Source organism: Odocoileus virginianus, chromosome 16 (genome assembly GCF_023699985.2).
Source record: "Odocoileus virginianus isolate 20LAN1187 ecotype Illinois chromosome 16, Ovbor_1.2, whole genome shotgun sequence".
Taxonomy (NCBI): Eukaryota; Metazoa; Chordata; class Mammalia; order Artiodactyla; family Cervidae; genus Odocoileus; species Odocoileus virginianus.
The window spans coordinates 45370665-45398547 of NC_069689.1; the positions used below are offsets into that span (position 1 = coordinate 45370665).

General features: G+C 46.1%; 1 protein-coding gene across 2 annotated transcripts in view; it reads right to left on the reverse strand.

Annotated features, from left to right (window-relative positions):
- Window positions 1–366: 366 nt before the first annotated feature.
- The window catches only part of PGPEP1L (pyroglutamyl-peptidase I like), a 79221-nt gene continuing 51704 nt past the window's right edge, over window positions 367–27883 (reverse strand). Inside the window, exons 3-5 of one of the 2 annotated variants that reach the window (XM_020910913.2) lie at window positions 13002–13124; window positions 11757–11979; window positions 367–846 (exon numbers count right to left, since the gene is read on the reverse strand). In XM_020910913.2, coding sequence (XP_020766572.2) covers window positions 596–846; window positions 11757–11979; window positions 13002–13124 — 597 coding nt within the window. In that variant the 3' untranslated portion in view covers window positions 367–595. Of the gene's footprint in view, window positions 847–11752; window positions 11980–13001; window positions 13125–27883 lie in introns of both variants that reach the window. The other variant, XM_020910914.2, reaches the window with a different exon arrangement.

Consider the following 27883-nt stretch of genomic DNA (forward strand, 5'->3'; position numbering starts at 1 on the left):
AGTTTCAGTTCGGGGTGATGATGGTGGCAAGGGTTGCCCAAGTCAATGTACATATCGCCACTGAGCACTAAAAAATGGTTAAAATGATGAATTTCATGTCATGTATGTTTTATGACTTTTTTTTATGAAGTTAGAAAAAGCCCAAACACTAGAGACTCGGTGGCTCAGCGGGCGCTTGCAGCGCCTGGATGCACAGGCTCAGAGGACCAGCGTGGGGCGCCCGCAGTGGTGGCTGCACCCGTGTTTCCCAGGGTCGGCCAGTCACAGGTCATCCCACCACATGGGGCTCTGGGGAACGAAGCAGAGGTCCCAGTAGTCAGGAATCACAGAGGCCCGAGACATAGACTTTAAGAGGGGAAAAAGACATTACTAGCACTTCATTTTATTGTCAGGAAAACCATAACTGAAGCTAGTTAATCCCCTATGAAATGTCTGCCTTTCAGAGTGTTCTTCCTTCTTCTGACAATAAAATAACCCTTTGTGATTTCGTTGAGCGAATTGAGAACATTTTTCCTCTGTGTAAACTGTTTTATAAGCAATTTTTTAAAAAAGCCTCTCAAAGCACAGTTGAACTCTATTCACAGGATTGAAGCATTTAATTTTCTCTAAAGGAGCAGTCCCCCAGTTGGTTCTCCCTGGCTGGAACTGCACAGGCCGAGTTTCCGGTGAACCAGGTTTGGAGCCCGGGCCTTCTCAGTCTCCTCCAGCATTTCCTGGATGATGACCTGCAGGGCTTTTCCCAGCAGGCTGGCAGGCAGCCAAGGAGATAACGGAGGAAGGTGGATGAGCGCCGCGCGCCCATTTCCATGATGCAAAGACAGGTAGTAGGCATAATCGCAGACATACCTACAACCACACAAAATGCCAGGTTACTCCTTGGACCAGCCTCGAACCTCAGCTAAACACAAGCAGAAGCAGCAGGACCTCAGCTCCAAAGCACGAGGGACCCGCCACCCAGGAGACCCAGGCTCTGTGCTTCTGCCACAGAAAGAACCTGCTGCTGGGAAAGGGCCATGGAGAGGCTGGCTCCAGGCCTTGTGTCCAGCGCATGGCTGATCCCTGGGAGGCACCAGATTGCCACCCCAGGAGTCCAAAATACTCTCTCCCCAGCCTGCAGACCCTCCTCATTCTTGTCTACCTTGACTCATTTTACTGTCAGAGTTGCTTCAGGTCTTTGCTCACAACCCTCCAACCCCCACCTTTAGCAGGAGTTAACATAAATTCTTACGTTAAAAGATCCAGAGATACGCAAGGAAAAAAAAAAAAAAAACAACTAGATGGAACCAGCTAAGACCAAAATGGCCACAAACTTGACCACCAACAGACCCTGGGGCTCATTATACCTTGATTCTTCCAAATTAGCATATTAAATGACACTGTAGGTAAATGACCAGACACTAAGGAACAAAAAAGGGTTAAAAGGGGGGGCAGCACTCCACTCCCTGGAAAAAACCCTGACCCTTCCCAGGGAGACTAGAGCATATGCCACCCCATCACCAGCCTCATTCCTCCTGCCTATGTCTTTATGTTTAAAATTAAATCCCTCTTACCAGGTGGGTGATAAGGTGGTCTGTGAACTTAGCTCCTGCTTCTCTATACTTTTGCTGCTGAACAAAGCTTGAAACCAAGTGGGAAAAAGAAACCTCTCCAGCGCAGGCAGAGAGGGTCTGAGCAAGGTCCATACAGCTTAATTCAGTAACATATTCTGGGGTTTAACTTGGGGCACACTTTGTCCATTAATTCAGGGTTACTCACTGACCCAAGGCCAACAAAGCCAGCTAAGTAACTGAACCATGTGCCCCAATTCTTGACCGCTGGGCCAGTGAGGGACACTGGAGATAAATTAACTTGGAGATGGAAAAGCAGCCGAGGATCAGTGGAGCACCCCCCGCCCCAGCATATCTACAGCGATGACGCCTGCAACAATTTGGGGAAGCCTGGCCTACCCAGATATGCAGATGACACTACCCTCATGGCAGAAAGCAAAGAGGAACTAAACAGCCTCCTGATGAAGGTGAAAGAGGAGAGTGAAAAAGTTGGCTTAAAACTCAACATTCAGAAAATGAAGATCATGGCATCCGGGCCCATCACTTCATGGCAAACAGATGGGGAAACAATGGAAACAGTGACAGACTTTATTTTGTGGGGTTCCAAAATCACTGCAGATGGTGACTGCAGCCACAAAGGTAAAAGACACTTGCTCCTTGGAAGAAAAGTTATGACCAACCTAGATAGCATATTAAAAAGCAGAGACATTACTTTGCCGACAAAGGTCCATCTAGTCAAAGCTATGTTTTTCCACTAGTCATGTATGGATGTGAGGGTTGGACTATAAAGAAAGCTGAGCACCGAAGAATTGATGCTTTTGAACTGTGGTGTTAGAGAAGACTCTTGAGAGTCCCTTGGACTGCAAGGAGATCAAACCAGTCCATCCTGAAGGAAATCGGTCCTGAATATTCATTGGAAGGACTGATGCTGAAGCTGAAACTCCAATACTTTGGCCACCTGATGCGAAGAACTGACTCACTGGAAAAGACCCTGATGCTGGGAGGGATTGGGGGCAGGAGGAGCAGGGGATGACAGAGGATGAGATGGTTGGATGGCATCACCGACTCGATGGACATGAGTTTGAGTAAGCTCTAGGAGTTGGTGATGGACAGGGAAGCCTGGCGTGCTGCAGTCCATGGGGTCACAAAGAGTCGGACACAACTGAGTGACTGAACTCACTGACTGACCCAACTGCCGGGTGCTGACCCAACTTCAGCCAATAAAGCCAGGGTTGGTTGTAGAGCCATCTGGTTGAAGCCATACCTCTTTCTAGAGGACTGGACTGGGTGGTTGGTTGTCTAAATTGAGCTAATCCCCTGGTAAGGGGAGAGGGTGATGAGACAATTGGTTACCTGATTGGACTGGTTCCTGGCAAGAAGATCAAACTGGATGGGATCTTTATCTGAGCAATTTATATGATTTAGAGCAGAGGCCCCAATCTCTGTGATCTAATGCCTGAATATCTGAGGTGGAGCTGGTATAGTAATAATATAAAGTACAAAATAAACGTAATGCACTTGAATCATTCTGAAACTATTCCCCCCACCCCAGTCGTGGAAAAATTGTCTTCCACAGAACTGGTCCCTGGTGCCAAAAAGGCTGGGGCCCGCAGACTTAGAGGACGTTTTCCCACTCCCGCTTCACCCTGTCTCCGGAAACCGCTTGCTGAAAGTAGTCACCTACATCAGATATTTCCTACAGCCTCACAGTGGGTCTGGGAACACTGAGTCACTGACTTCAGAGGGGCTTTCTAACTAAGACCCTCTTGGACAGTGTCTCCCCTTCCAGCCCCTGCAAAGACTGGTTCAGGTTGCAGTTAGAGCTCCCAAACCACTTGGGGTGGGCCAATCCTGTGGGATCCACATGGTCACCAACCCTAGGAAGAGGCCACTGGGAAGCTGAAAAGAGACTAGAAACAAGGACTCCTCGATATGGGTAACCCAGTCTCTATTCCAGTGAATAATGCTCAGGTACAGTCTCCGTAACTATAAACTCTTTGAGTAGTGCCCACTAACAAGGAGACGGCTGACTTTCTTTGGTAACACTGCATAGCTGCATAGTGTAAACACTTTGTAAACACTGCATAGTGTAAACTGGTGGGTGGAGAAAGCTGGCCAACGAATGGCTCTCTAAATTATTTTTTAATTGGGTTGCTATTGCCAGTGTTAAAAAAGAAAATGGGATGAGATCCCCTATGTTGGATTTTTCATGGTGCTTAGCCAGAAAAGGGACTCTGGAAAAAATGTGAGGCTAGTTTAAATCTCTCTTTCCTGTTATCACTGGGGAGAGGAAAGAGGGAGAAACAAGACAGGGTTAGAAGATTAAAAGATACAAACTATTATGTATAAAATAAGCTACAGTGATATATTATACAGCACACGGAATACAGTCAATATTTTATAATAACTGTAAATGGAGCATAACCTTTAAAGATTGTGAATTGCTATGTGGTACACCTGTAACTTATATAATATTGTACAGCAACTATATATCTCAATGAAAAAAAAGAGAAGGGAATGGAGACTCACGGTACCCAACTTGGGAAGTCATGGTTACATTTACAGGTGAGGTGACCACATAATTTATCATCCAGATCATCATTTAGGAGTAAAAGGTACATAAAAATAAAGTGTTATATATATATATATTTGGATATATTTCTTTGTTGATCAATTCATTTTTTATTAATAAAGTATAGTTGGATATTAAAAAAATTAATAAGTAAATCTCTCCTTCCCGGGAAAGATTGCGGGCAGGAGGAGAAGAGGACAGCAGAGGATGAGATGGTTGGACAGCATCGCTGACTCAATGGACATGAAAGTGAAAAGTGTTAGTTGCTCAGTCATGTCCAACTCTTTGCCATCCCGTGGACTGCAGTCTGCCAGCTCCTCTGTTCATGAAATTCTCCAGGCAAGAATACTGGAGTGGGTAGCCATGCCCTCCTCCAGGGTATCTTCCCGATCCAGGGATCAAATCTGGGTCTCCCGCATTGCAGGCAGATTCTTTACCTTCTGAGTCACCAGGGAAGATCCCTTAAAGGAGGAAATGGCAACCCACTCCAGTGTTCTTGCCTGGAGAATTCCATGGGCAGAGGAGACTGGTGGGCTACAGTCCGTTGTGTCTCAAAGAGTCAGACATGACTGAAGCGACTTACTACATTTCAGTGGACATGAGTTTGAGCAAACTCAGGAAGATAGTGAAGTACAGGGAAGCCTGGTGTGCTGCAGTCCATGGGGTCGCAAAGAGTCTGATAGGACTCAGCAACTGAACAACAACAAGCTTTGACAAAAATCAAAAAATAAAAAGAATACTCATGAAGCAAAGAAGCCCTAGCATGCATTAAGCCTATAATAGAAAGTCTATTCAAACAAGGGCTTCTTAGACCCTGCCAGTGCCCTTTCAACAGTCCTATTCTGCCAGTAAAAAAACTCAAGAGATAACAGCTTGTTCATGACCTCCAAGCTATAAATACAGACAGGAAAGAAATTCACCCAGTGAGGTCAAATCCTCAAACTGTACTCTCTACCCTAAACCCCAAGAGCATTTGGTATTCCAGGTGGTGCCAGTGGTAAAGAATCTGCCTTCAGTGCAGGAGATGTTAAGAGAAGTGGGTTCGATCCCTGGGTCAGGAAGGTCCCCTGAAGGGCATGGCAATCCACTGCAGTATTCTTGTCCGGAGAATCCCTTGAACAGAGGAACCTGGCGGGCTATAGTCCATAGGATCCCCAGGAGTCAGACACAACTAAAGTGACTGAGCATACACTTAGCTAGATTTTGATTAAAAGACACCTTCTTTTATGTGCCCTTAGCCTGGTAACCTCAGTACATTTCTGCACTTGAATGGCAGGATCTAAGCAACAGGAGAAAACACCACTTGTGCTGGGTGATTCCACCCCAGGGATTTAAAAACTCCCTCACCCTTTTAAGAAAGGTTTTAGCTGAGGATCTCAGTGACTTTGAATTTGAACAGGGGACTATCCTTCAATATGTGGATGAAATTCTAATCGCCAGCCCCATCAAAGAGCTTTCTGACCATAACAAAGTTAACGCCTTAAATCATCTGGCAGAGAGAGGATATAAAGTTTCAAAGGAAAAAAGCCCAAATCTCCCTCCAGCGGGTAGATGCTTAGGATTTAATAACAGAAAAGGGACACAGGGCAGTATCTAAGAAGAGGAAAGAGTGGATTTGCCAGATGGTGCCCCTCATAAGAGAAAACAGCCCCAGGGTTCTTGGGGTGCCCGGCTCTGCCATGTGTGGGTCCCTGGTGCTGGCTTAATTGCTAAGCCCTCGAATGAACAATTAAAAGGGAAGGACCTTGACTCTCTTGACTCTGTGACTGAGCATTCCTGGAGCTGAAAAACCATCTCATGAGAGCCCCCAGCTTAGCTTTATCCAAGCTGAGACACGCCTTCCATCCATATGCAGCTGAAGGAGGAGAAACTTCCCTGGGGGTGCCTGCACAAAAACTGGGACCTCTGAGTCAGGTTGAGGCCTATTTTTCTAAACAAGCTGCAGAGGGCGGGGATAGACTTCAAAGGCCACTGCCGTCGCTACCCCCAGATCCTAACTCTTACCTCCCATATACCCCCCAGAAGAAAGAGAAAAGGCTTTGTGATGGGCCTGTTTTAAAAGCCCAGAATACCTGGAATGGATGGTTAACAATCATGGGCAGTTGCTCTTCAAGCTACTGCACTTCAAGCCATTTTGAATGGGCACTTCAGGCCATATCACAGGCTGTGCTGTGCTAAGTCACTTAAGTCGTGTCCGACACTTCATGACCTCCATGGACTGTACCCCGCCAGGCTTCTCTGTCCATGGTGTTTTCCAGGCAAGAATACTGGAGTGGGTTGCCATTTCCTCCTCCAGGGCATCTTCCCAACCCAGGGATTGAATCAGCATCTTGTAGTATTCCTGCATTGACAGGCAGGTTCGTTACCACTAGCGCCACATGGCCCAATATTACAGACAGGAGACCCTATATCAATGGCTTATCACATCCATCACTACTCCCAATTTCTGAAGTCTCCTTAAACAGGTGGTTGAAGCAAACCCTTTCTGCCTCCAGAATAACCTCAACACTCACCCCTCCAAAGTCAAGGGAGGGACCCCCACCTCATACAGAGGCACACAGCCAGGTCAAAGCTGGCAAACGGATTTTACAGTAATGCCCTGTGGAGAAGGCAATGGCAACCCCACTCCAGTACTCTTGCCTGGAGAATCCCATAGATGGAGGAGCCTGGCGGGCTGCAGTCCATGGGGTCACTAAGAGTTGGACACGACTGAGCGACTTCACTTTCACTTTCCTGGGCACAAGGAAATTTTCAGATACTTGCTGGTTTTGACTGACACCTTTGGCTAGATTCCTGACCCAAACCAAGATTACCTCAGAGATTTCTAAGGCCCTGATCAAGGAAATAATCCCTCAATTTGGGCTCCCTAAATCTATTCAATGTGACAGTGGGCCCGCCTTTGTTTCTCAAATTACTAAGGAAATCTCTAGAGCACTGGGAATTAAATGGAGGTGGCAACCCTCTTGGGCTTCCCAGGTGGTACTAGTGGTGAAGAATCCATCTGCCAGTATAGGAGACAGCAGAGGCGCAGGTTCGATCCCTGGGTCAGGAAGATCCCGTGGAGAAGGAAACGGCAACCCACTCCAGTATCCTTGCTTGGAGAATCCCATGGACAGAGGAGCCTGAAAGGCTACAGTCTACGGGGTTGCGAAGAGTCAGACATGAGACCACAGTGCTCAGGAAAAGTAAAAAGAATAAATCAAACTCTCAAAAGAAATTAAGCCAAACTATGTCAAGAGATTTATCAAACTTGGATCTCTCTTCTCCCCACAGCACTTCTCAGAACGCAATTAGCCCCTAAAGGAAAGCTTGGCTTAAGTCTGTATGAGATCAGGTACAGGAGGCCCATTCTTGAAGGACCTGCCTACAAAGTCGACCTTAGGGACATGGATGACTGAAATATGCCTTACAGAGGGGAAAAAAAAAATCAAAGCTTTGCACGCCTTCCCCTTCTGACATGGTTTTACATCCTCTGTCCCCTGTTTATTTGAACACCTGGAAGGCCGCCCCAAGTGGGCAGGACTTTATCTTATAATCATGACCAATTCAGTGCCTGACAATTGCAGGGCATAACTCTGTGGGCCACCATCCCAGAGTGAAGTCAACACCTGTGCTCTGGAAGTGACTGAGCCACTTGCTCAATTACAGCTGTGTGAACCCGTCACAGATCTTATGTTACTTTTCAAACGGACTAACCCTACCAATAAGTAAGTAATGTGACAGACAGGCTTAGCAGCTGGCCTTGTCATTGCCACTGTCTTATTTGGCTTCCATTGTTCTGCCAAACCTCCTCCTACTGGTAAACATTTCCTCTCTCCATGCTGGATATAGGGAATAACAATATTGGAGGCAGGATGAGTGGCCATTATTGTCTATTCTTTCTTGTCTTCTCAGCTCTATCTCTTACAACCATCTGTGAAGAATGGGGATTCGGTGGTAAATTTCTTGAGAATTATAGCCTGCTGACAAAAGCTATCCCAGTGCTGAATCTGTCACCCCCACTCTCCAAGGGACACCTATGGATTAAAGGTATTACATTTTACCCCTAAGAATGACAACCTCACTCTCACCTTGGCTCATGGGTCTGTTAAACCTATCCCTCCCCTTGGAGAAGAAAATGGCAACCCACTCCAATATCCTTGCCCAAGAAATCCCATGAACAGAGGAGCTGGGCTGGCTACACCCATGGCGTTGCAAAGAGCTGAACACAACTGAGTGAGGGACAGCATAGCAAACCTATTCCTCCTGAAGTTTATATCCCATCCCTAAAGCAGCTTCTCTGCTTGGATTCCCTCTATCAAACACAAAGCACGTACTCCACAGGGCCACCGCTATGATCAGGCCTGCCGCCACTGCCCCTATTAAACACCCCCATGAAAAGGAGGGACTTACAATAATACCCTAGGATTACTCTGGACTCTGACCACAAGTTCTTCTATTACCCCACAATTTAAGTGCCTTGGGATTGACTCCTATGGAAATCTCACCCACTCTGCCCTCTGCACCGACTTGATGAACACCCACAAGGACCAGATGGGAGATGGACTTACTGCAGATGGAAAATGCCAGTTGTCAGACAGTTAGTATATGGCCCTCCTAAGGCCTAGTGAAAAGCCGCTGGTCAAGAATTCCTCAGTGACCCCCACTATGCAGGTGGGCCTCCCTCCTCACCCTGCAAGGGCACCCTCTGGGGCTAGCCACTTTCAAATGTGATTCAACTCCCCAGAACCTATGCTGCCTATGGGTACCTGTTCCTCTGTGGCCTGAGAATAAACCAAGTGCCCCATCAGAACAACTCTAACTCCTCCTTCCCTTCTGTGGGGTGGGCTCTAGTCCATCCTTGTTTAGATAAGCCCAATCTTGGAGACACGGCATGCTAGGGCAGCTAAGTTTTCAGAACCTAGGCATAATCATTCATAAGATCACCCAGCCCCAAGATAAAAGGGCAGCAGGACTCATTCTGGCAGCTGTAGGGACTTCTCTCAGACTAGTGGCCCCCTGGGGAAGGTTTGCACACAGTGAAATCCCTCTGCAAAATCTCACCCAGGCCTTTAAAGACTTGTCTAAAAACACAGGGTATGCCTTACAAGAACTCCATACTTCTCTGGACTAACAAGTGTTGTTCTGAATAAGACTAGCCCTTGACTGTCTCCTTGCTGAGCAAGTGGAAGCCAGCACAGTTATTAATAAAACCTGCTATATATATGTCAATAACTCAGTTGGTTGAGATAAACATAAAAAAGATACGAGTAAGCTCAATGGTTATCCAGATAGAACACACAAGGTCTAGACCCAAGGTCCATCTGGAACATAGTCAAGCAGGGTCTTCCCAGGTTAACTTGGCTTTTTCCATTTCTTACCCCACTAATTGTCATTATCTTCCTGCTTATCTCTGGGCCTTGTCTTGTCAACTTCCTTAGTAAATGTGACTTTGATGACTTTGAAGGCATCAAGCTTCAGATGATACTAACACAAGTGTACAAACAACTGTGATTGCAGTTTGCTGACAATTAGACTTATTTTAGGGTAGTCAGGAACAGTTCTGCTCCCCTAATCCAGGGGAAAATGGCACTCATGTTCAGCAGGAAGCAGCTTCAGAAGTCAGACCTTTGCCCTTCAGTGGCCCTCGAGAATGAGAAGCAGTAACTAGTTAAGTTAAAGGATCCAGGGATAAGAAAGAAAGCTACAAACAAACAAACAAAAACAGATGGTACCAGTTGGGACCAAGATGACCAGGAACCTGACCTCCAACAAACCCTGAGTCTCATTATACATTAATTTTACTAAATTAGCCTAATATTCTTAACATGACACACCTACTGGTAGCCAGGACCAGCCACTAAGGGCCATAAAAAGGATAAAAGGAGAGTGACATCCTACTCCCTGGAAAAAGCCTTCCCAGGTAGACTATGCATATGCCTCCCCATCATTAGCCTCATCCTCCTCCCTTTGTCTTATCTTTAAAATTAAATACCTCTCACCAGGTGGGCAAGGAGTTGGTCTGTGAACTTAGCTCCTGCTTCTCAATTCGCTGGCCACTGAATAAAGCAAGAACCTTCCAAGGCTAGCTAGGGCTTGAGTAAGGCTCATATGATTTAATTCAGTAATGATTTCTTCATGCATTATTTTGAAGGAGGATTAACTACCTCCTAGAGGGTCCTGAGGAAATGGCAACCCACTCCAGTATTCTTGCCTGGAAAATCCCATGGATGGAGGAGCCTGGTAGACTATAGTCCATGGGGTCGCAAAGATCGAACATGACTGAGCGACTTCACTTTCGCTTTCACTTTCACTTTCAGGGGGTCTTGAGAGTCCCTTGCACTACAAGGAGATCCAACCAGTCCATTGTAAATGAGACAAGTCCTGGGTGTTCATTGGAAGGACTGATACTGAAGTTGAAACTCCAATACTTTGGTCACCTGATGCGAAGAGCTGACTCATTGGAAAAGACTCTGATGTTGGGAGGGATTGGGGGCAGGAGAAGGGGACAGCAGAGGATGAGATGGTTGGATGGCATCACCGACTCAATGGACATGAGTTTGGGTAAACTCCGGGAGTTGGTGATGGACAGGGAGGCCTGGCGTGCTGCTATTCATGGGGTTGCAAAGAGTCGGACATGACTGAGCAACTGAACTGAACTGAACTGAGGGGGTGAGAATCTGGAGAAACAAAGGAAAATTAATCTTCACCTGAGGCTAAACTAGAATGGTCAATTCACAACTTTGCTGCAATAAATAAAAGTAACTCAGCAATCCCATTACTGGGTCTATACCCTTAGAAAACCACAATTCAAAAAGACACATGCACCCCCAAAGTTCACTGCAGCCTATATACAACAGCTAGGACATGGAAGCAATCTAGATGTCCAATGGATAAAGAAGTTGTGGTACACATACACAATGGAATATTACTCAGCCATAAAAAGGAATGAACTTTAGTCAGTTGTAGTAAAGTGGATGAACCTAGAGCCTGTCACACAGAGTGAAGTGGGAAAAGAGAAAAACAAATATAATATATTAAAGCATATGTAGGAATCTAGAAAAGCCATGCTGATGAACCTAGCCACAGGGAAGGAATGGAGATGCAGATGTAGAGAAGAGACTTGTGAACACAGCGGGGGTAAGGAGAGGGTGGGATGTACTGGGGAAGTAGTATTGACATACATACACCACCAAGTGTAAAACAGAGCTAGTGGGAAGCTGCTATATAAGGCAGGGAGCCCAGCCTGGCCTCTGTGAGACCTAGAGGGGTGTGGGGGCAGGGGGGGGGGGGGAGTTGCTGGGAGGCTCAAGAGTGAGGCGATATATATATATATATAGTAAAGCAATTATCCTCCAATTAAAAAAAAAAAGAATAAAATACTGCAAAAAAAACCAACAAAGAAAACCACCCACAAAATGTTAGCGGCTCTCAACATCTTCTACCCACCCCTTTTCTTCCGCCAGCCACCAGAGGCTAGTGAGTGGGAGGCTCCTCAGAATCAGTCCTAGGCAGAAGAGAACAACGTGAGGGTCTGCATGATGACTCTGGGCAGCCCCCAGCACCCAGCTGGATGGCACATCCTGGGAGGAAGTTTGGTCAGAGGCCACGTCAGCCCTTCCGCCTCCCCCACAAACCCAGTAACAGAACGCACCTACCCGCGTCTCGGGAAAAGGCCACCTCCACGCCCTGCACTGCCGCCCGCCGGCTGACCTCCTTCATGCTGACCTCTGACGCAATCACTTCTGGGCCATCCGGAAGGCACACGCCACACTCGGGCCGGAAACCCCGGATGTCGGCGTCCCGGTAGCCTCGGTTCTTGCTGCACTGTTCCAGAAAGATGGCCTTGGCGGCGGGGTCCACGCCCACATGCACAACGAACTGTGTGAGCACATGTGGAAGCAGAAGGTTAGGGAAACTGAAGTCTCCTCTGCTCTCCAGACGGTTCAGAGGGAGAGCTCTGGAGGGCGAGACACCCCAACCCCCAAAATGTGCCACCATCACACCCATGCCCTGCCTGCTCCCCTTGATGAATGTGCTGGAACAAAAAATAACTGGATAGAAATCTATGTGGCATCTAATTTAAATATTTTCCTATTTCAAAATATTCGTATAGGGCAGTGCACTCCCTTTTTTCCTGGGGGGGGGGGGGTGTCCCAGCTGGTATCTAAAGACTGTCCCAGGAGAAGCTTAGTCTTTCCCTGGAAGCTTCCATCTCTTTTATGAAACTTTAATAAAGGAAGTTAGTAACAGTCTAATAAAACACTGTTAGAATATGTTGAGTGATTATTTTCCCTCTTTGAAAAAATTAGCTCATTATATTATCAAAACATTGGGGTATCATCTTAATGGTCTGGTGGAGTATGTTCTATTAACATCATCTGGTCTTCTTATCTGGGGGAGGTTTGTACCAGTTTCCTGCATAGTAACTCTGTTCTGTTGAAATATTCTGGGAGTGATGAAATGGCCCGCCCCAGGTGGGCCACACTCCCATCTCCCGGTGGGGGCCACCCTCCAAATGCTCTCCTGGGCCAAGAGGCCCTTGCCTCTCACCACACTGCACAACCCACCTGCTCTGCCAGGGCCTGGCTGGGACTAACCCAAGGGCCTCCCTGTTAGTGGAAACTGCCTTTGAGTCCAGGCTGGGAATAAAGCTTCCATTTCTTCTCCTCCTTCTCTCTTTCCAGAGTCTTATTCTAAGATTCTACTCTGTATTTAATCTTAAACTTTTATAAACAGACCGTTTTGAAATTGTCTGGGCCCTTACTGGTGGGCAGAGGGCAGGGTACACTTGAGCCATCAACCCTAGAACCAGGGTCCTGGGGTTCACAGGCTCTGGGCCTCCACACATAATCAGACCACCCCCTACTCCCATCCCCTCTGCCTCCCTAGCTATCATTTACTTGCGGTCGAAGATCTTCCCAGATTCTGGTGACCTTCTGCTTCACTTCCCTGTAATCCACCGGCAGCTGAAGAATCTGCAGCTCTACCTGCATGTCACTCCCCAGGCCCAGCTTGGAGAGTTCCTGCAGAAAGAAACAGGTGGGTCACCTCACTTGATAGAGGGCCACAGGGAGTTCCTGACAAGCCAACCTCAGGGCTATCCAGTTCATTGCTGGGGCCTTTGGGGGCCTGGACCTGCCCCCAAGGAGCTCCCACAGTGGCAAGGGGTCAACAGGGGGACCAGAGCTCCTGCTGCCCGCACAAGGCCCCATATAGTTGCTCTTGTCAAGGTGCATGGACCCCAAAGGCATGCCTGACCCAGTCTTCAGGGCAGGACAGAGTTCACAGAAGGGATGCAGGGTACTTCTAGGGGACAGATGAGGGTGAGCCAGATGGAGAAGCTGGAGAAGAGTATATAAGGCAGAGGGTGGTACACCGGGAGCTGAGAATAGAAATTTATCACCTCTCAGTCTTGCGGATGGAAATCCAAAACCAAGTTGTCAGCAGGGTGACCCTGCCTCTGAACCTTGCAGAAGGCACCTACCTTGCCTCTTTCAGCTTCTGGCAGCCCCTGTAGTCCTTGGCTTGTGGCAGCATAGCTGCAGTCATCACATCATCTCCCCTTTGTGCGTGTCTGTCTTTCTGTCCAGGTTTTCCGCTTTTTAACAACACCCCACCCATGACACTCTCTAATGCTGATGGCTTCACTACTGCCAAAGCAGAAAGTTCAGGAAGGCCAAACTGTACTTCTCTGTGGCTGTTATAGTTATAGTTGTGGGATGGATTGCATTGGACACTGAAGTGAAGTGAAGTGAAAGTCACTCAGTTGTGTCCAACTCTTTGCGACCCCACGGACTATACAGTCCATGGAATCCTCCAGGCCAGAATACTGGAGTGGGTAGCTGTTCCCTTCTCCAGAGGATCTTCCCAACCCAGGGGTCGAACCCAGGTCTCCCGCATTGCAGGAAGATTCTTTACCAGCTGAGCCACAAGGGAAGCCCAAAAATAGTGGAGTGGGTAACCTATCCCTTCTCCAGGGGATCTTCCTGACCCAGGAATCAACCTGGGGTCCCCTGCACTGCAGGCGGGTTCTTTACCAACTGAGCTAACAGGGACGTGATATTTCTGTGTGCTTTAATTATCTAAAAGACGATGCCCAAAGGTCCTGCTTCTGCTTATCAGCTGTTTCTTTCCAAGCTTCCAATATGGTGCTCAAACAGCCTCGACTACAAGCTGGCATTAGAATCCCTCCCCTGCTGGATTCCAGTGGAATTCCTAGTCTGGGGCTGCACTCTACAACCAGCCACCTTGAGATTTCAGGGCAGGAAATAGGGACAGGCATTTTAGGTGGAATAAATACAGATGTCACACTTTGCTTCACCTCACCTTTTGCCATCAACTAGATTAAGGCAAATGTCTAATGTTCAGAGATCTTTGGATACCAGAAGTGCAGATAAGGAACTGCAGACCAGTATAAACTTGAACTTTTTCAAGGATCACCATGGAATTATTCTCCAGGATCCTCCTGACACATTTTCTCTTCCTAACTAGAGTGTCATCCTCTACCTCTTTCCCTCTCAGTTGCCCCAACACAGGGAGCTGGCACCTTGGCAGGTCTGCCATGTGCCAGCTCCAGGGACTCTGCTAAGGAGCAGCCAGCATCCCCTGGAAAGAGGTGACCATTGTCGCCCATTCTGTGGGGCTGGAAGTCCAGGGGCTCGCTGGTTCCCCTGGAGCCCTTGGAGCAAGGGGAGCAGCAGATGGAGCCAACAGACACCCCTCACTGAGGACAGAGGGCAGATAGCAAGGTAACTACTCCTCCATGGGCTATAGGCCTCCTGGAGCCTTGGCCAGGCTGCCTGGATGGCTCTGGGAAGTCTGCAGTCATCCAGAGATCACTGGGATGTTTGGTCAGCTGTACTGGTATTGGGAGAGGGAGCTATGTACTGAAAAGATGTCCCCGACCCAAATTCATATGTTGAAACCCTAACCTCCAATGTGATGGTATTTGGAGAGGTAATGAGGTTTAGATGAGGTCATGAGGGTAGGGTCATGCATGATGGGATTTCATGCATGCATGTCTGACTCTTTGCAACCCAATGGCCTCTAGTCCACCAGGCCCCTCTGTCCATGGGATTCTCCAGACAAGAATACTGCAGTGGGTTGCCATGGCCTCCTCCAGGGGATCTTCCTGACCCAGGGGTCGAATCTGCATCTACTGTGTCTCCTGCATTGGCAGGCAGATTCTTTACCCCTGAGCCACCTTGGAAGCCCACATAATGGGATTAACGCTCTTATAAGAAGAGAGGCCAGAGCCTTTCTTTGCCATTTGAGGCAGGACACAGCCAGAAGATAATCATCTTTAAGTCAGAAAGAAAGTTCTCACTAAGAACCAAGTCTGTTGGCACCTTGATCTTAGACTTCCCAGCCTCCATGTACTTTGTGAGAAATACACGTGTGTTGTTTAAACCACTCAGCCTGCGGTATTTTGTTATAGCAGCCTAAGTTGACTAATACAGGGGAGCTTCCAGCTGGTAACAAGATAAGTCCTGGTTGAGTTTCAGATACATGCCAGTTCATCCATCCAGCTCATTATAACTCTTGGAAATGACACAGCCAAGGGACTGAAGTCAGAATCTGATTTGGGAATCTGAGGAACTCTTTCCAACCTGCAATAATGCAAAGAGTCTCCAGGCACTGTCTCATGTGGACACTTTGCTCCCTCAAGCATGTGTTCTCTCTAACACACACACACACACACACACACACACACACACACACACACACACACGCATGCCCGCACGGTGCCCTGGGCCATCTACACTGTGACCCATGGCAGACAAGAGCATTTTACAAAAACTAAGCCAGGCTGGTGGACATCAGCAGCCTAAGCCTGGAATGAGGAGGGTACATGGCAGAAGGGGGCACATGCAAAGTGAGACCCCACTATAGCACCGTAGGAAAGGGCATGGACTTTGGAGTCAGAAAGATGCATGTTTGAGACCTGACTCTGCCACCCTTTTTTTTTGGCTATGATGGGTCTTTGTTGCTGTGCTCGGGCTTTAGTTGCAGAGACTGGGGGCTTCTCTTGTCGTGGAGCACAGGCTCGAGGCATGGAGCCTCAGCAGTTGCAGCACACGGGCTTGATAACTGCTGCTCATGGGCTCTAGAGCGCAGGCTCAGGAGTCACGGTGCATGTGCGATTTTCCCAGACCGGGGATTGAACCCATGTCCCCAGCACTGGCAGATGGATTCCTACCCACTGTGCCACCAGGGAGGTCCTGACACCTTTCATTGGGCAAACGTGGGCATGTTATTTAGCTTTGGTGTACCTCCATTTTCTCATCTGTGAAATGGGCATAAATAAAAGTTGGAGGGGCTTTCACAAATATTAAATGATTCACAAAAAGTGCCCAATACAGTATCTGTCACATAATTGGGGCTTTATATGAAGGCTCAATATGTATAATTAGTCCATATTAATTGGAGAAAGTCATGCAAGAGGGATTTATTAAAAGCAATATTTATTAGAGTTTGATTACTTTCAGCCTGTCAGAAGCAGGGAGTAGAACATTCTGCTTAAGCAGACGGCAGGCCACTGGTTGCCACCACCCTTTCTGCCAAGAAGTGTTGGTGGTTTTAGCAAAGAGAGCGTCAGTTCTATGCAGAGAGAGCCAGGGGTTTGCACCTTCCAGACTGGCACACTTTCTCAGCTAGAATTGGAGAGTGTTTTGTGCTCAAGGGGCCAGGGACAAAGCCTGGTATAGCTCTCACCAAAGTGGAATCCAGGGTACTGCTCTCGCCAGAGGAATCACCAGGCTCCACAGGGAGCTGAGAGCAGCTCACGATCCTTCAAAAAGCCTGAACCCCACCAGTCACAAAGGCCCTCAGGAATAAGGGAGCCCCACCTTCTGCCTCTTCCACCCACTTCTTCCTGCCTCATGTTGTCCAAAATCTGGTTGCCAGGACACACGGAGGTTTAACAAAGAGAACTCAGTTGCTCTCTGAATTTTTTTCAAATCCACCAAGGCTGTGACACCAGCTGGTGCTGTAAAATGGTTGCTCTTTTTCCACAATCTGAGCCTTCTCTCATCTAATGGGAGTCTGTGGCTAGTACCTTGAAGCAGGAAAGGATTTCTTCATTCAAACTCCTCGAGTGCTTGCAATGTGGTCCTCTGCTAGGGCACGGACTGTCTGGGAGGTTCACATTCTCAGAGGAGATGGAGTACAGGAATGGGAAGTGATCACAAGACTCCTGGTTCTGGTTCCAAGGGCTGTGTTGGGCCCCACTGGGCTGTGGAAGTCTGAGGACCTTCAATGATTAGGAGTTAGGAAGGAGCTTAGACCCCACGTCTTCCTCTTCCTACTGTGTGTTTGTTGTTCAGTTGCTTAGTCTTGTCCGACTCTTTACAACCCATGGACTGCAGCACATCAGGCTTCCCTGTCCTTCAGTATCTCCCAGAGCCTGCTCAAATTCATGTCCACCGAGTTGGTGATGCCATCCAACCATCTCATCCTCTGTCCCCTTCTCCTCCTGCCTTCCATCTTTGCCAGCATCAGGGTCTTTTGAGTCAGCTCTTCACATCAGGTGGCCGAAGTATTGAGCTTCAGCTTCAACATCAGTCCTTCTAATGAATACTCAGGGTTGATTTTCTTTAGGATGGATTGGTTGGATCTCCTTGCAGCCCAAGGGACTCACAAGAGTCTTCTTCGGCACTATAGTTTGAAAGCATCAATTCTTTGGTGCTCAGCCTTCTTTATAGTCCAACTCTCACATCCATACATGACCACTGGAAAAGCCATAGCTTTGACTAGATGGACCTTTGTCGACAAAGTAATGTTTCTACTTTTTAATATGCTGTCTAGGCTCATCATAGCTATTCTTCTAAGGAGCTCAGCTCAGTTCAGTTCAGTTGCTCAGTTGTGTCTGACTCTTTGCGACCCCACGGACTGCAAAATGCCAGGCTACCCTGTCCATTACCAACTTCTGGAACTTGCTCTAACTCATTTCCTTGAGTTGGTGATGCCATCCAACCATCTCATCCTCGGTCATCCCCTTCTTTTCCTGCCTTCAATCCTTCCCAGCATCAGGGTCTTTTCCAATGAGTCAGTTCTTTGCATCAGGTGGCCAAAGTATTGGAGTTTCAGCTTTGGTATCAGTCCTTCCAATGAATATCCAGGACTGACTTCCTTTAGGATTGACTGGTTGGATCTCCTTGCAGTCCAAGGGACTCTCAAGAGTCTTCTCCAACACCACCATTCAAAAGTATCAATTCTTTGGCACTCAGCAAGCATCTTTTAATTTCATGACTGCAGTCAGCATCTGTAGTGATTTGGGAGCCCAAGAAAATAAAGTCTGTCACTGTTTGGGCAAATTATTGAAACTTGCCAAGCCTCAGTTTCCTGATCTGCAAAATGTAGTAAAAATAGGACCTCCCTCACAAGGGCTGCTGTGAAAGTTAAGCAAGACCATGCAGCTGGAGATACAGCCTAAGAGGACTGCACAGAGGGGCTTCTGATCTGAGCTTGGAGGCCTGGCAAGAGTGTTCAAAGGAAAGAAATTAAAGAGCGGGAGCTTGGAGGTATGTCCAAACAGCCTGTCCTCCTCCCTTCTTCCCTCCCTACTTCCTTCCTTCTGCTCCCCGTTCTCCTCCCTCTCTCCCTTCTCCTTCCCTCCTTCTCTCGCTCACTCATCCATCAGGCATCAGATGTGGATGTGGCAGAGGGTCTCCTGGGGCATCTGTGCTGGGCTCTGGCTGAGGGTCTCGTGTGCCTGTGTGTGCATGTCTGTGGGCTGACCATGGAAGAGGAAGTGAGAGCCAGTTCTTCTTGACCTGCAGGGTTGGAAGGAACCTGGGAGCCATTGGCTGATCCTGGAGATCCAGGCCTGTGCTCCCTCCAACCCCATCTAGGCTGGAGGTGCCCCTTGGACACAGAAACTAGGGTCAGAGCTGGGAGGGGCTCACCATGCGAAGGAAGAAGCCATGGAGGTGACAGGGGGTCTGATGTATTAAGTACAGGACAGTTACCAGTGGAGCAGAATGCAGCCATTGCAAATGATTCTACAAAGAACGTATTGACACAGGAAAACCCATGAAGAGAAATCAGTTTAAAAGTAGTATCTCAGACTGTTCTCCGCAGCCATTTATGGAAACAGGAACATACTAAAAATGAGGCGAATTAGGGGAGATTCTCATTTCTTTCTGTATTTGTTGTAACATTTTCAATGTGTATATAGTATTCTTCTGGTTCTAAAAGCTTAACAAATAGTCTGGCTGGTAATCAGACTAGCTGCCCCAGCAGCACCCTTGCTATGTGCAGGCAGTATGCCCAGCACCTCACCCCAGCCCCCCTAACCTTGTCACCATTTTACAGATAAGGAAACTGAGGATGAGTTTAAAAGAAGGGAGCTGTTTTAGGGAGTCCTCAGAAAGAAGATGCCACCAGCTGTTTAGGGCTGACCACAGCTCTCACCAAGGGCTTGGAAAATCTTAGGATTGTTTCCAGGTCACTCTCTTTTCCTTAACAAAGCCAATTTCCGCTCTCCACGTTTGACAAATGTCCAGCCCACGCCCAATATCCTTTGGTTATTCCTCCAAAAGCCCAGTAATGAACAACAGTAACCCAGTAATTCTTGATCCTCTGCTTAGAGCAGTTGTCTCTAAGTATTTTTGACCACATGCCACTATTGATGAAAAGATTTTAGTATGCATACATGCATGTGGGTGTGCATGCACACACATACATGCATGCCCACACACACTATCATTAGCTGGTATCTTCATGTCTCAAGGCATTTTTCATGTGGGCTTCCCTGTTCATGTTTATTTTACATACAAGTGGATATAAATCTGTATTTAGAATGGTTATCTTAATTCTTCCCTCTTTTCAGCCAATTTCTTATTAGACTGCTACTGTTTTTACATCAAAATGTGACTGGCAGAGAACTCAGATGAGGTTAGATAAAGGATCACTTGGCTGTTTTCACATGTGCTCAGGTTTGCATCATATTATCTTGTATCTGTGGGTTTTTTGAAGATCCTTTTTGTAAGTATTCCTTGATCATATTTTGAGGCTTAGTTTAATTAAAACTGAATAATATTAATTCTGAAACACATTAACTGAAGTGAAATACTTTGTCAGTTCAGTTGCTCAGTTGTGTCCATCTCTTTGCAACCCCATGAACTGCAGCACGCCAGGCCTCCCTGTCCATCACCAACTCCCAGAGCCTGCTCAAACTCATGTCCATTGAGTCGGTGATGCCATCCAACCATCTCTTCCTTTGTCGTCCCCTTCTTTTTCCGCTTTCAATCTTTCCCAGCATCAGGGTCTTTTCCAATGAGTCAGTTCTTCACATCAGGTGCCCAAAGTATTGGAGTTTCAGCTTCAGCATCAGTCCTTCCAATGAATATTCAGGACTGGTTTCCTTTAGGATGGACTGGTTGGATCTCCTAGGAGTCCAAGGGACTCTCAAGAGTCTTCACCAACACCACAGTTCAAAAGCATCAATTCTTCAGTGCTCAGCTTTCCTTATAGTCCAACTCTCACATCCATACATGACCACTGGAAAAACCATAGCCTTGACTAGACAGACCTTTGTTGACAAAGTAATGTCTCTGCTTTTTAATATGCTGTCTAGGTTGGCCATAGCTTTTCTTCCAAGGAGCAAGCGTCTTTTAATTTCATGGCTGCAGTCAACATCTGCAGTGATTTTGGAGCCCCAAAATATAAACTCTGTCACTGTTTCTATTGTTTCCCCATCTATTTGCCATGAAGTGATGGGACCAGATGCCATGATCTTAGTTTTCTGAATGTTGCCAACTTTTTCACTCTCCTCTTTCACTTTCATCAAGAGGCTCTTTAGTTCTTCTTCGCTTTCTGCCATAAGGATGGTGTCATCTGCATATCTGAGGTTATTGATATTTCTCCCTGCAATCTTGATTCCAGCTTGTGCTTCATCCAGTCCAGCATTTCTCATGATGTACTCTGATATAAGTTATATAAGCAGGGTGACAATATACAGCCTTGACGTACTCCTTTCCCGATTTGGAACCAGTCTGTCGTTCCATGTCCAGTTCTAACTGTTGCATCTTGACCTGCATACAGCTTTCTTAGGAGGCAGCTCAGGTGTTCTGGTATTCTCATCTCTTGAAGAATTTTCCGCAGTTTGTCATGATCCACACAGTCAAATGCTTTGACGTAGTCAATAAAGAGAAGTAGATGTTTTTCTAGAACTCTCTTGCTTTTTCAATGATCCAATGGATGTTGGCAATTTGAACTGTGATTCTTCTGCTTTTTCTAAATGCAGTTTGGACATCTGGAAATTCATGGTTCACGAACTGTTGAAGTCTGGCTAGGAGAAGTTTAAGCATTACTTTGGTAGCATGTGAGATGAGTGCAATTGTGTGGTAGTTTGAGCATTCTTGGGTGTTGCCTTTCTTTGGGATTGGAATGAAAACTGGCCTTTTCCAGTCCTGTGGCCCCTGCTGAGTTTTCCAAATTTCCCAGCATACTGAGTGCAGCACTTTCACAGCATCATTTTTCAGGATCTGAAATAGCTTAACTGGAATTCCATCACCTCCACTAGCTTTGTTCATAGTGACGCTTCCTAATGCCCACTTGACTTCACATTCCAGGATGTCTGGTTCTAGGTGAGTGATCACACCATTGTGGTTATCTGGGTCATGAAGATCTTTTTTGTATAGTTCTTCTGTGTATTCTTGCCATCTCTTCTTAATATCTTCTGCTTCTGTTAGGTCTATATCATTTCTGTCCTTTATTGTGCCCATCTTTGTATGAAATATTCCCTTGGTATCTCTAACTTTCTAGAAGAGATCATTAGTCTTCCCCATTCTATTGTTTTCCTCTATTTCTTTGCATTGATCACCAAGGAAGGCTTTCTTATATCTCCTTGTTATTCTTTGGGACTCTGCATTCAAATGGGTATATCTTTCCTTTTCTCCTTTGCCTTTTGCTTCTCTTCTTTTCATAGCTATTTGTAAGGCCTCCTCAGACAACTGTTTTGCCTTTTTGCATTTCTTTCTCTTGGGTATGGTCTTGATCACTGCCTCGTATACAATGTCACAAACCTCCATCCATAGTTCTTCAGGAGTTCTGTCTATCAGATATAATCACTTGAATCCATTTGTGATTTCCACTGTATAATCTTAAGGGATGTGATTTAGGTCATACCTGAATGGTCTAGTGGATTTCCCTACTTTCTTTAATTTAACTTTCACTTAAGACCTACAAGACATTCTAGAACTAACACCAAAAAAAGATATCCTTTTCATTATAGGGGACTGGAATGCAAAAGTAGCAAATCAAGAATCACCTGGAGTAACAGGCAAATTTGTCCTTGGAGTACAGAATGAAGCAGGGCAAAGGCTAATAGAGTTTTGCCAAGAGAACATACTGGTCATAGCAAACACCTCTTCCCACAACGTAAGACTCAGCACATGGACATCACCAGATCATCAATACTGAAATCAGACTGATTATATTCTTTGCAGCCAAAGATGGAGAAGCTCTATACAGTCAGCAAAAACAAGACCAGGAGCTGACTGTGTCTCATACCATGAACTTCTCATTGACAAATTCAGACTTAAATTGAAATACTTTATAATAAATTAAAAATGATTCAAAGATGGAGGGCCTATCACCATGGTGTCTCTTGCTCCAAGGGTGACGAATTCCCTTTTCCTTCAGGAAATCAAGCCTGTTCAGGGACCTGCAGATGTACAAAGCTAAGCTAGCTTTGGTACAGCTATGAAATATTATTTAAGGATAATTTCATTTTTATAGACTGATAGAAATTCTCACCCATTAGGTGGCCAATATAAGAATATAACAACTGTTGGCAAAGATATGGAGAAATCACAACCTTTGTGCACAGTTGGTGGAAATGTAAAGTGGCACAGCTGCTATGGAAAACAGTATGGACATTCCTCAAAATATTAACAATAGAATTACCATATGATCCAGCAAGCCTATGTCTGGGTCTAATTGAAAAGAATTAAAAAGCAAGAGCTCACAGGGCTATTTGCATATTCATATTCAATGCAACATCATTCACAACAGTCAAGAGATGGAAGTAACCCAAATGTCCACTGATGGAGGAGCAGATAAACAAAATGTTATCTATACCAACAATGGAATATTAATCGGCCTTAAAAAGGAAGAAAATTCTGGCACATGCTACAACATAGATGAGTCTAGAGGACAATCTATGCTGAGTGTAACAAGCCAGTCACTAAAAGACATACTGTATGATTCTACCTAAATGAGGGATCTAAAGTGAAAATGAAAGTTGCTCAGTTGAGTCCAACTCTTCACAACCCCATGGACTATACAGTCCATGGGATTCTCCAGGCCAGAATACTGGAGTGGGTAGCTTATCCCTTCTCCAGCAGATCTTCCCAACCCAGGAATCAAAGTGGCGTCTCCTGCATTGCAGGCAGATTCTTTACCAACTGAGCTATCAGAGAAGCCCATGAGGGATCTAAAGTGGTCAAATTCATAGAGACAGAAAGTAGAAAAATAGTAATCAGAGATTTGGGGGAAGGAAAATGGGGAGTTGTTCAACAGAGTTTTAGTTTTGCAAGATGAAAAGTTCTGGATATCTGTTGCACAACAATGTGAATATACTTAACATTACTGAAATGTACACTTAAAAATGATTGAAATAGTAAATTTTATTTTGGCAAATTTTAAATGGTAAATTAAAAAAAAAACATAGAAAATAGAAAAATATCAGGAAACCCGGATATTTTCATGCCATGCTCCAATGGATCAACTTGCAAACTTGCAACTTTGCATTTTCAAAATCGTTTTGAAAATGATTTTGGGTCCTCAAGAAAGTGCTGATTTAGGGAGTATTGGTGGACAAAGGTTGGATGGGCCTGCACACCTCTCGTCTCTGCTTAGGAGGTTGGGCAGGAAAGGGTTAACCTAGCAGGCAGGGGCTGCTCAAACTCTTCCTGTTGCCAACAAACACCTGTCTTCAGGACTGCCCCTTGGCTGGCTCCTGGGAGAAAGAGCTCTGAGCCCTTGGGATGTTCTGCCTGATTAGAGCAGTTGTATATGCCTGTGGCCTTCGGTCACATCATGCTAGTTTGATTAGAGTTTATGCCAACAGTGTGATTTATGGTGGACGTCTGTTTTTGCTCTGGAGTCTGAGTAGCTTAAGTCAGGATTGCAGGCACTGCATACCTATGTGATTGACGCCAATAAGAATCCTGGACACCAAAACTCTGATGAGCTTCCCAGGTTGACAACACTTCATACCCATTGTCACATGGCATTGCTGGGAGAGTTCCATGGCTCCAAGCAGCTCCCCTGGGAGACACCACTTAGGAGCGTGCACCTGCTCTCTCCTCATCTTTGCTCCATGCACCTTCCCCTTTGCTGATTTCAACTGGGATCCTTTTCCTGTAGTGTGCCACAACTGCATCTGTGAGCGTAACAGCTTGAGGGTGGTATTGGAGACCCCTGACACACAGGCATCTCAGTGTCTCTTGGACCCTCACTCTCCTTTGGAATCATTTCTTCATTTTCTCTTACTAGCTGTTTTTTCCAAGCAGAAAAGAAGGCAATTTTCTCTGTTTTCATTCATTTTTTTTCCCCCAACATTTTCCAAGTCCTTCCTTTGGCCAAGCACTGTGCTGCCCTATTCCTACCACAGTAGGAAACACCCGGGGTAACGGTCCTCAGGGCATGTGGGGGGTGGGCAGGAGAGATGGTAATACTAGGGTCAACCTGGAGATCACAATACATTGTAGAGTCAGTCAGGAGAACACACTTGGAGTCTGGTGGGTACAATTCAATTCTGTATTTGCCCCTAAAGCAGCAACTGAGGCATTTGACTTCAGGCAAATGACTTCAACCCCAAGAGCCTCGATGTCTCATCTATCAGTTTAGTTCAGTTCAGTCGCTCAGTCATGTCCGACTCTTTGCAACCCCACGGACTGTAGCACACCAGGCTTCCCTGTCCATCACCAACTCCTGGAGCTTGCTCAAGCTAATGTCCATTGAGTCGGTGATGCCATCCAACCATCTCATCCTCTGTCGTCCCCTTCTCCTCCTGCCCTCAATCTTACCCAGCACCAGAGACTTTTCCAATGGGTCAGTTCTTTGCATCAGGTGGCCAAAGTACTGGAGTTTCAGCTTCAGCATTAGTCCTTCCACTGAACATTCAGGACTGATTTCCTTTAGGATTGACTGGTTGGATCTCCTTGCAGTTCAAGGGACTCTCAAGAGTCTTCTCCAACATCACAGTTCAAAAGCATCAATTCTTCGGTGCTCAGCTTTCTTTATAGTCCAACTCTCACATCCATACATGACTACTAGAAAAACCATAGCTTTGACTAGATGGACTTTTGTTGGCAGAATAATTTCTCTGCTTTTTAATATGCTGTCTAGGTTGGTCATAGCTTTTCTTCCAAGGAGCAAGCATCTGTTAATTTCATGGTTGCTGTCACCATCTTCAGTGATTCTGGAGCTCCCCCCGCCCAAAGTAATGTCTGTCACTGTTTACATTGTTTTCCCATCTATTTGCCATGAAGTGATAGGACCGGATGCCACGATCTTAGTTTTCTGAATGGTGACTTTTAAGCCAACCTCTTCACTCTCCACTTTCACTTTCATCAAGAAGCTCTTTAGTTCTTCACTTTCTGCCATAAGGGTGGTGTCATCTGCATATCTAAGGTTATTGATATTTCTCCCTGCAATCCTGATTCCAGCTTGTGCTTCATTCAGTCTGGTATTTTGCATGATGTACTCTGCATAGAAGTTAAATAAGTAGGGTGACAATATACAGCCTAGATGTACTTCTTTCCTGAGTTGGAACCAGTCTGTTGTTCCATGTGCAGTTCTAACTGTTGCTTCTTGACCTGCATACAGATTTCTCAGGATGCAGGTCAGGTGGTCTGATATTCCCATCTCTTTAAGAATTTTCCACAGTTTCTTGTGACCCACAGAGCCAAAGGCTCTGGCACAGTCAATAAAGTAGAAGTAGATGTTTTGCTGGAATTCTCTTGCTTTTTCAATGATCCAATGGATGTTGGCAATTTGATTTCTGGTTCCTCTGCCTTTTCTAAATCCAGCTTGAACATCTGGAAGCTCACATTTCACATACTGTTGAAGCCTGACTTGGAAAATTTTTGAGCATTACTTTGCTAGTGTGTGAGATGAATGCAATTGTGTGGATGTTTGAACATTCTTTGACTTGCCTTTCTTTGGGACTGGAATGAAAACTGACCTTTTCCAGTCTTGTGGCCACTGCTGAGTTTTCCAAATTTGCTGGCATATTGAGTGCAGCACTTTCACAGCATCATCTTTTAGGATCTGAAATAGCTCAACTGGAATTCCATCACCTCCACTAGCTTTGTTCATAGTAATGCTTCCTAATGCCCACTTGACTCCACATTCCAGGATGTCTGGCTCTAGGTTGGTGATCACACCATTGTGGTTATCTGCGTCATGAAGATCTTTTTTGTATAGTTCTTCTATGTATTCTTGCCATCTCTTCTTAATATCTTCTGCTTCCGTTAGGTCCATAACATTTCTGTCCTTTGTTGTGCCCATCTTTGCATGAAATGTTCCCTTGGTATCTCTGATTTTCTTGAAGAGATCTCTAGTCTTTCCCATTCTATTGCTTTCCTCTATTTCATTAATTTCTCTATTGCATTAATCACTGAGGAAAGCTTTCTTATCTCTCCTAGAACTCTGCATTCAAATTGGTATATCTTGCCTTTTCTCCTTTGCCTTTAGCTTCTCTTCTTTTCACAGCTATTTGTAAGGCCTCCTCAGACAACCGTTTTGCCTTTTTGCATTTCTTTTTCTTGGGGATGGCCTCCTGTACAATGTCACGAACCAGTGTCCATAGCACTCTGTCTATCAGATCTAATACCTTGAATCTATTCATCACTTCCACTGTGTAATTGTAAGGGGTTTGATTTAGGTCATACTTGAATGGTCTAGTGGTTTTCCCTACTTTCTTCAGTTTAAGCCTGAATTTTGCAATAGAGTTCATGATCTGGTACCTTCTGGTACCTGCAAATCCTTGTCGTACTGCAGAAATTTCTGACTGGCTTCCGGTTTGTGCTCAAGCCCCTGTGAAACTACTACAAGATGGCAGAGTAGAAGGATGTGCACTCTTCTTCTCCTGCGAGAACTCCAAAATTACAACTCACTGCTGAACAACCATCAACAGGAGAATGTTGAATCCCACCAAAAAAAGATACTCCACATCCAAGGGCAAGGGAGAAGCCCCAGAAAGACAGTTGCTGCTGCTGCTGCTAAGTTGCTTCAATCGTGCCCGACTCTGTGCGACCCCATAGACGTCAGCCCACCAGGTTCTCCCGTCCCTGGGATTCTCCAGGCAAGAACACTGGAGTGGGTTGCCATTTCCTTCTCCAATGCATGAAAGTGAAAAGTGAAAGTGAAGTCGCTCAGTTGTCCGACTCTTAGTGACCCCATGGACTATAGCCCTCAGGCTCCTCCATCCGTGGGATTTTCCAGGCAAGAGTACTGCAGTGGGTTGCCATTGCCTTCTCTACAGAAAGACAGTAGGAAGGGCAAAATTGCATTTAGAATCAAACCCCAGAGATGCTTGGAGGGCTCAAACAAAATCTTGTGCACACCAGGACCCAGGGTACCCACAGAGACTAAGTCAGACCTGCCTTTGAGTGTTAGAGTGTCTCCTGCAGAGGTACGGGTCAGCAGTGGCCTGCCACAGGGGCAGGGGCTCTGAGTGCCTGGATGTGGCAGAACTACAAAGGACTGGGGGAACAGACTCCTGGAGGGCACAAACAAAACCTTGTGTGCACCAGGACCCAGGAGA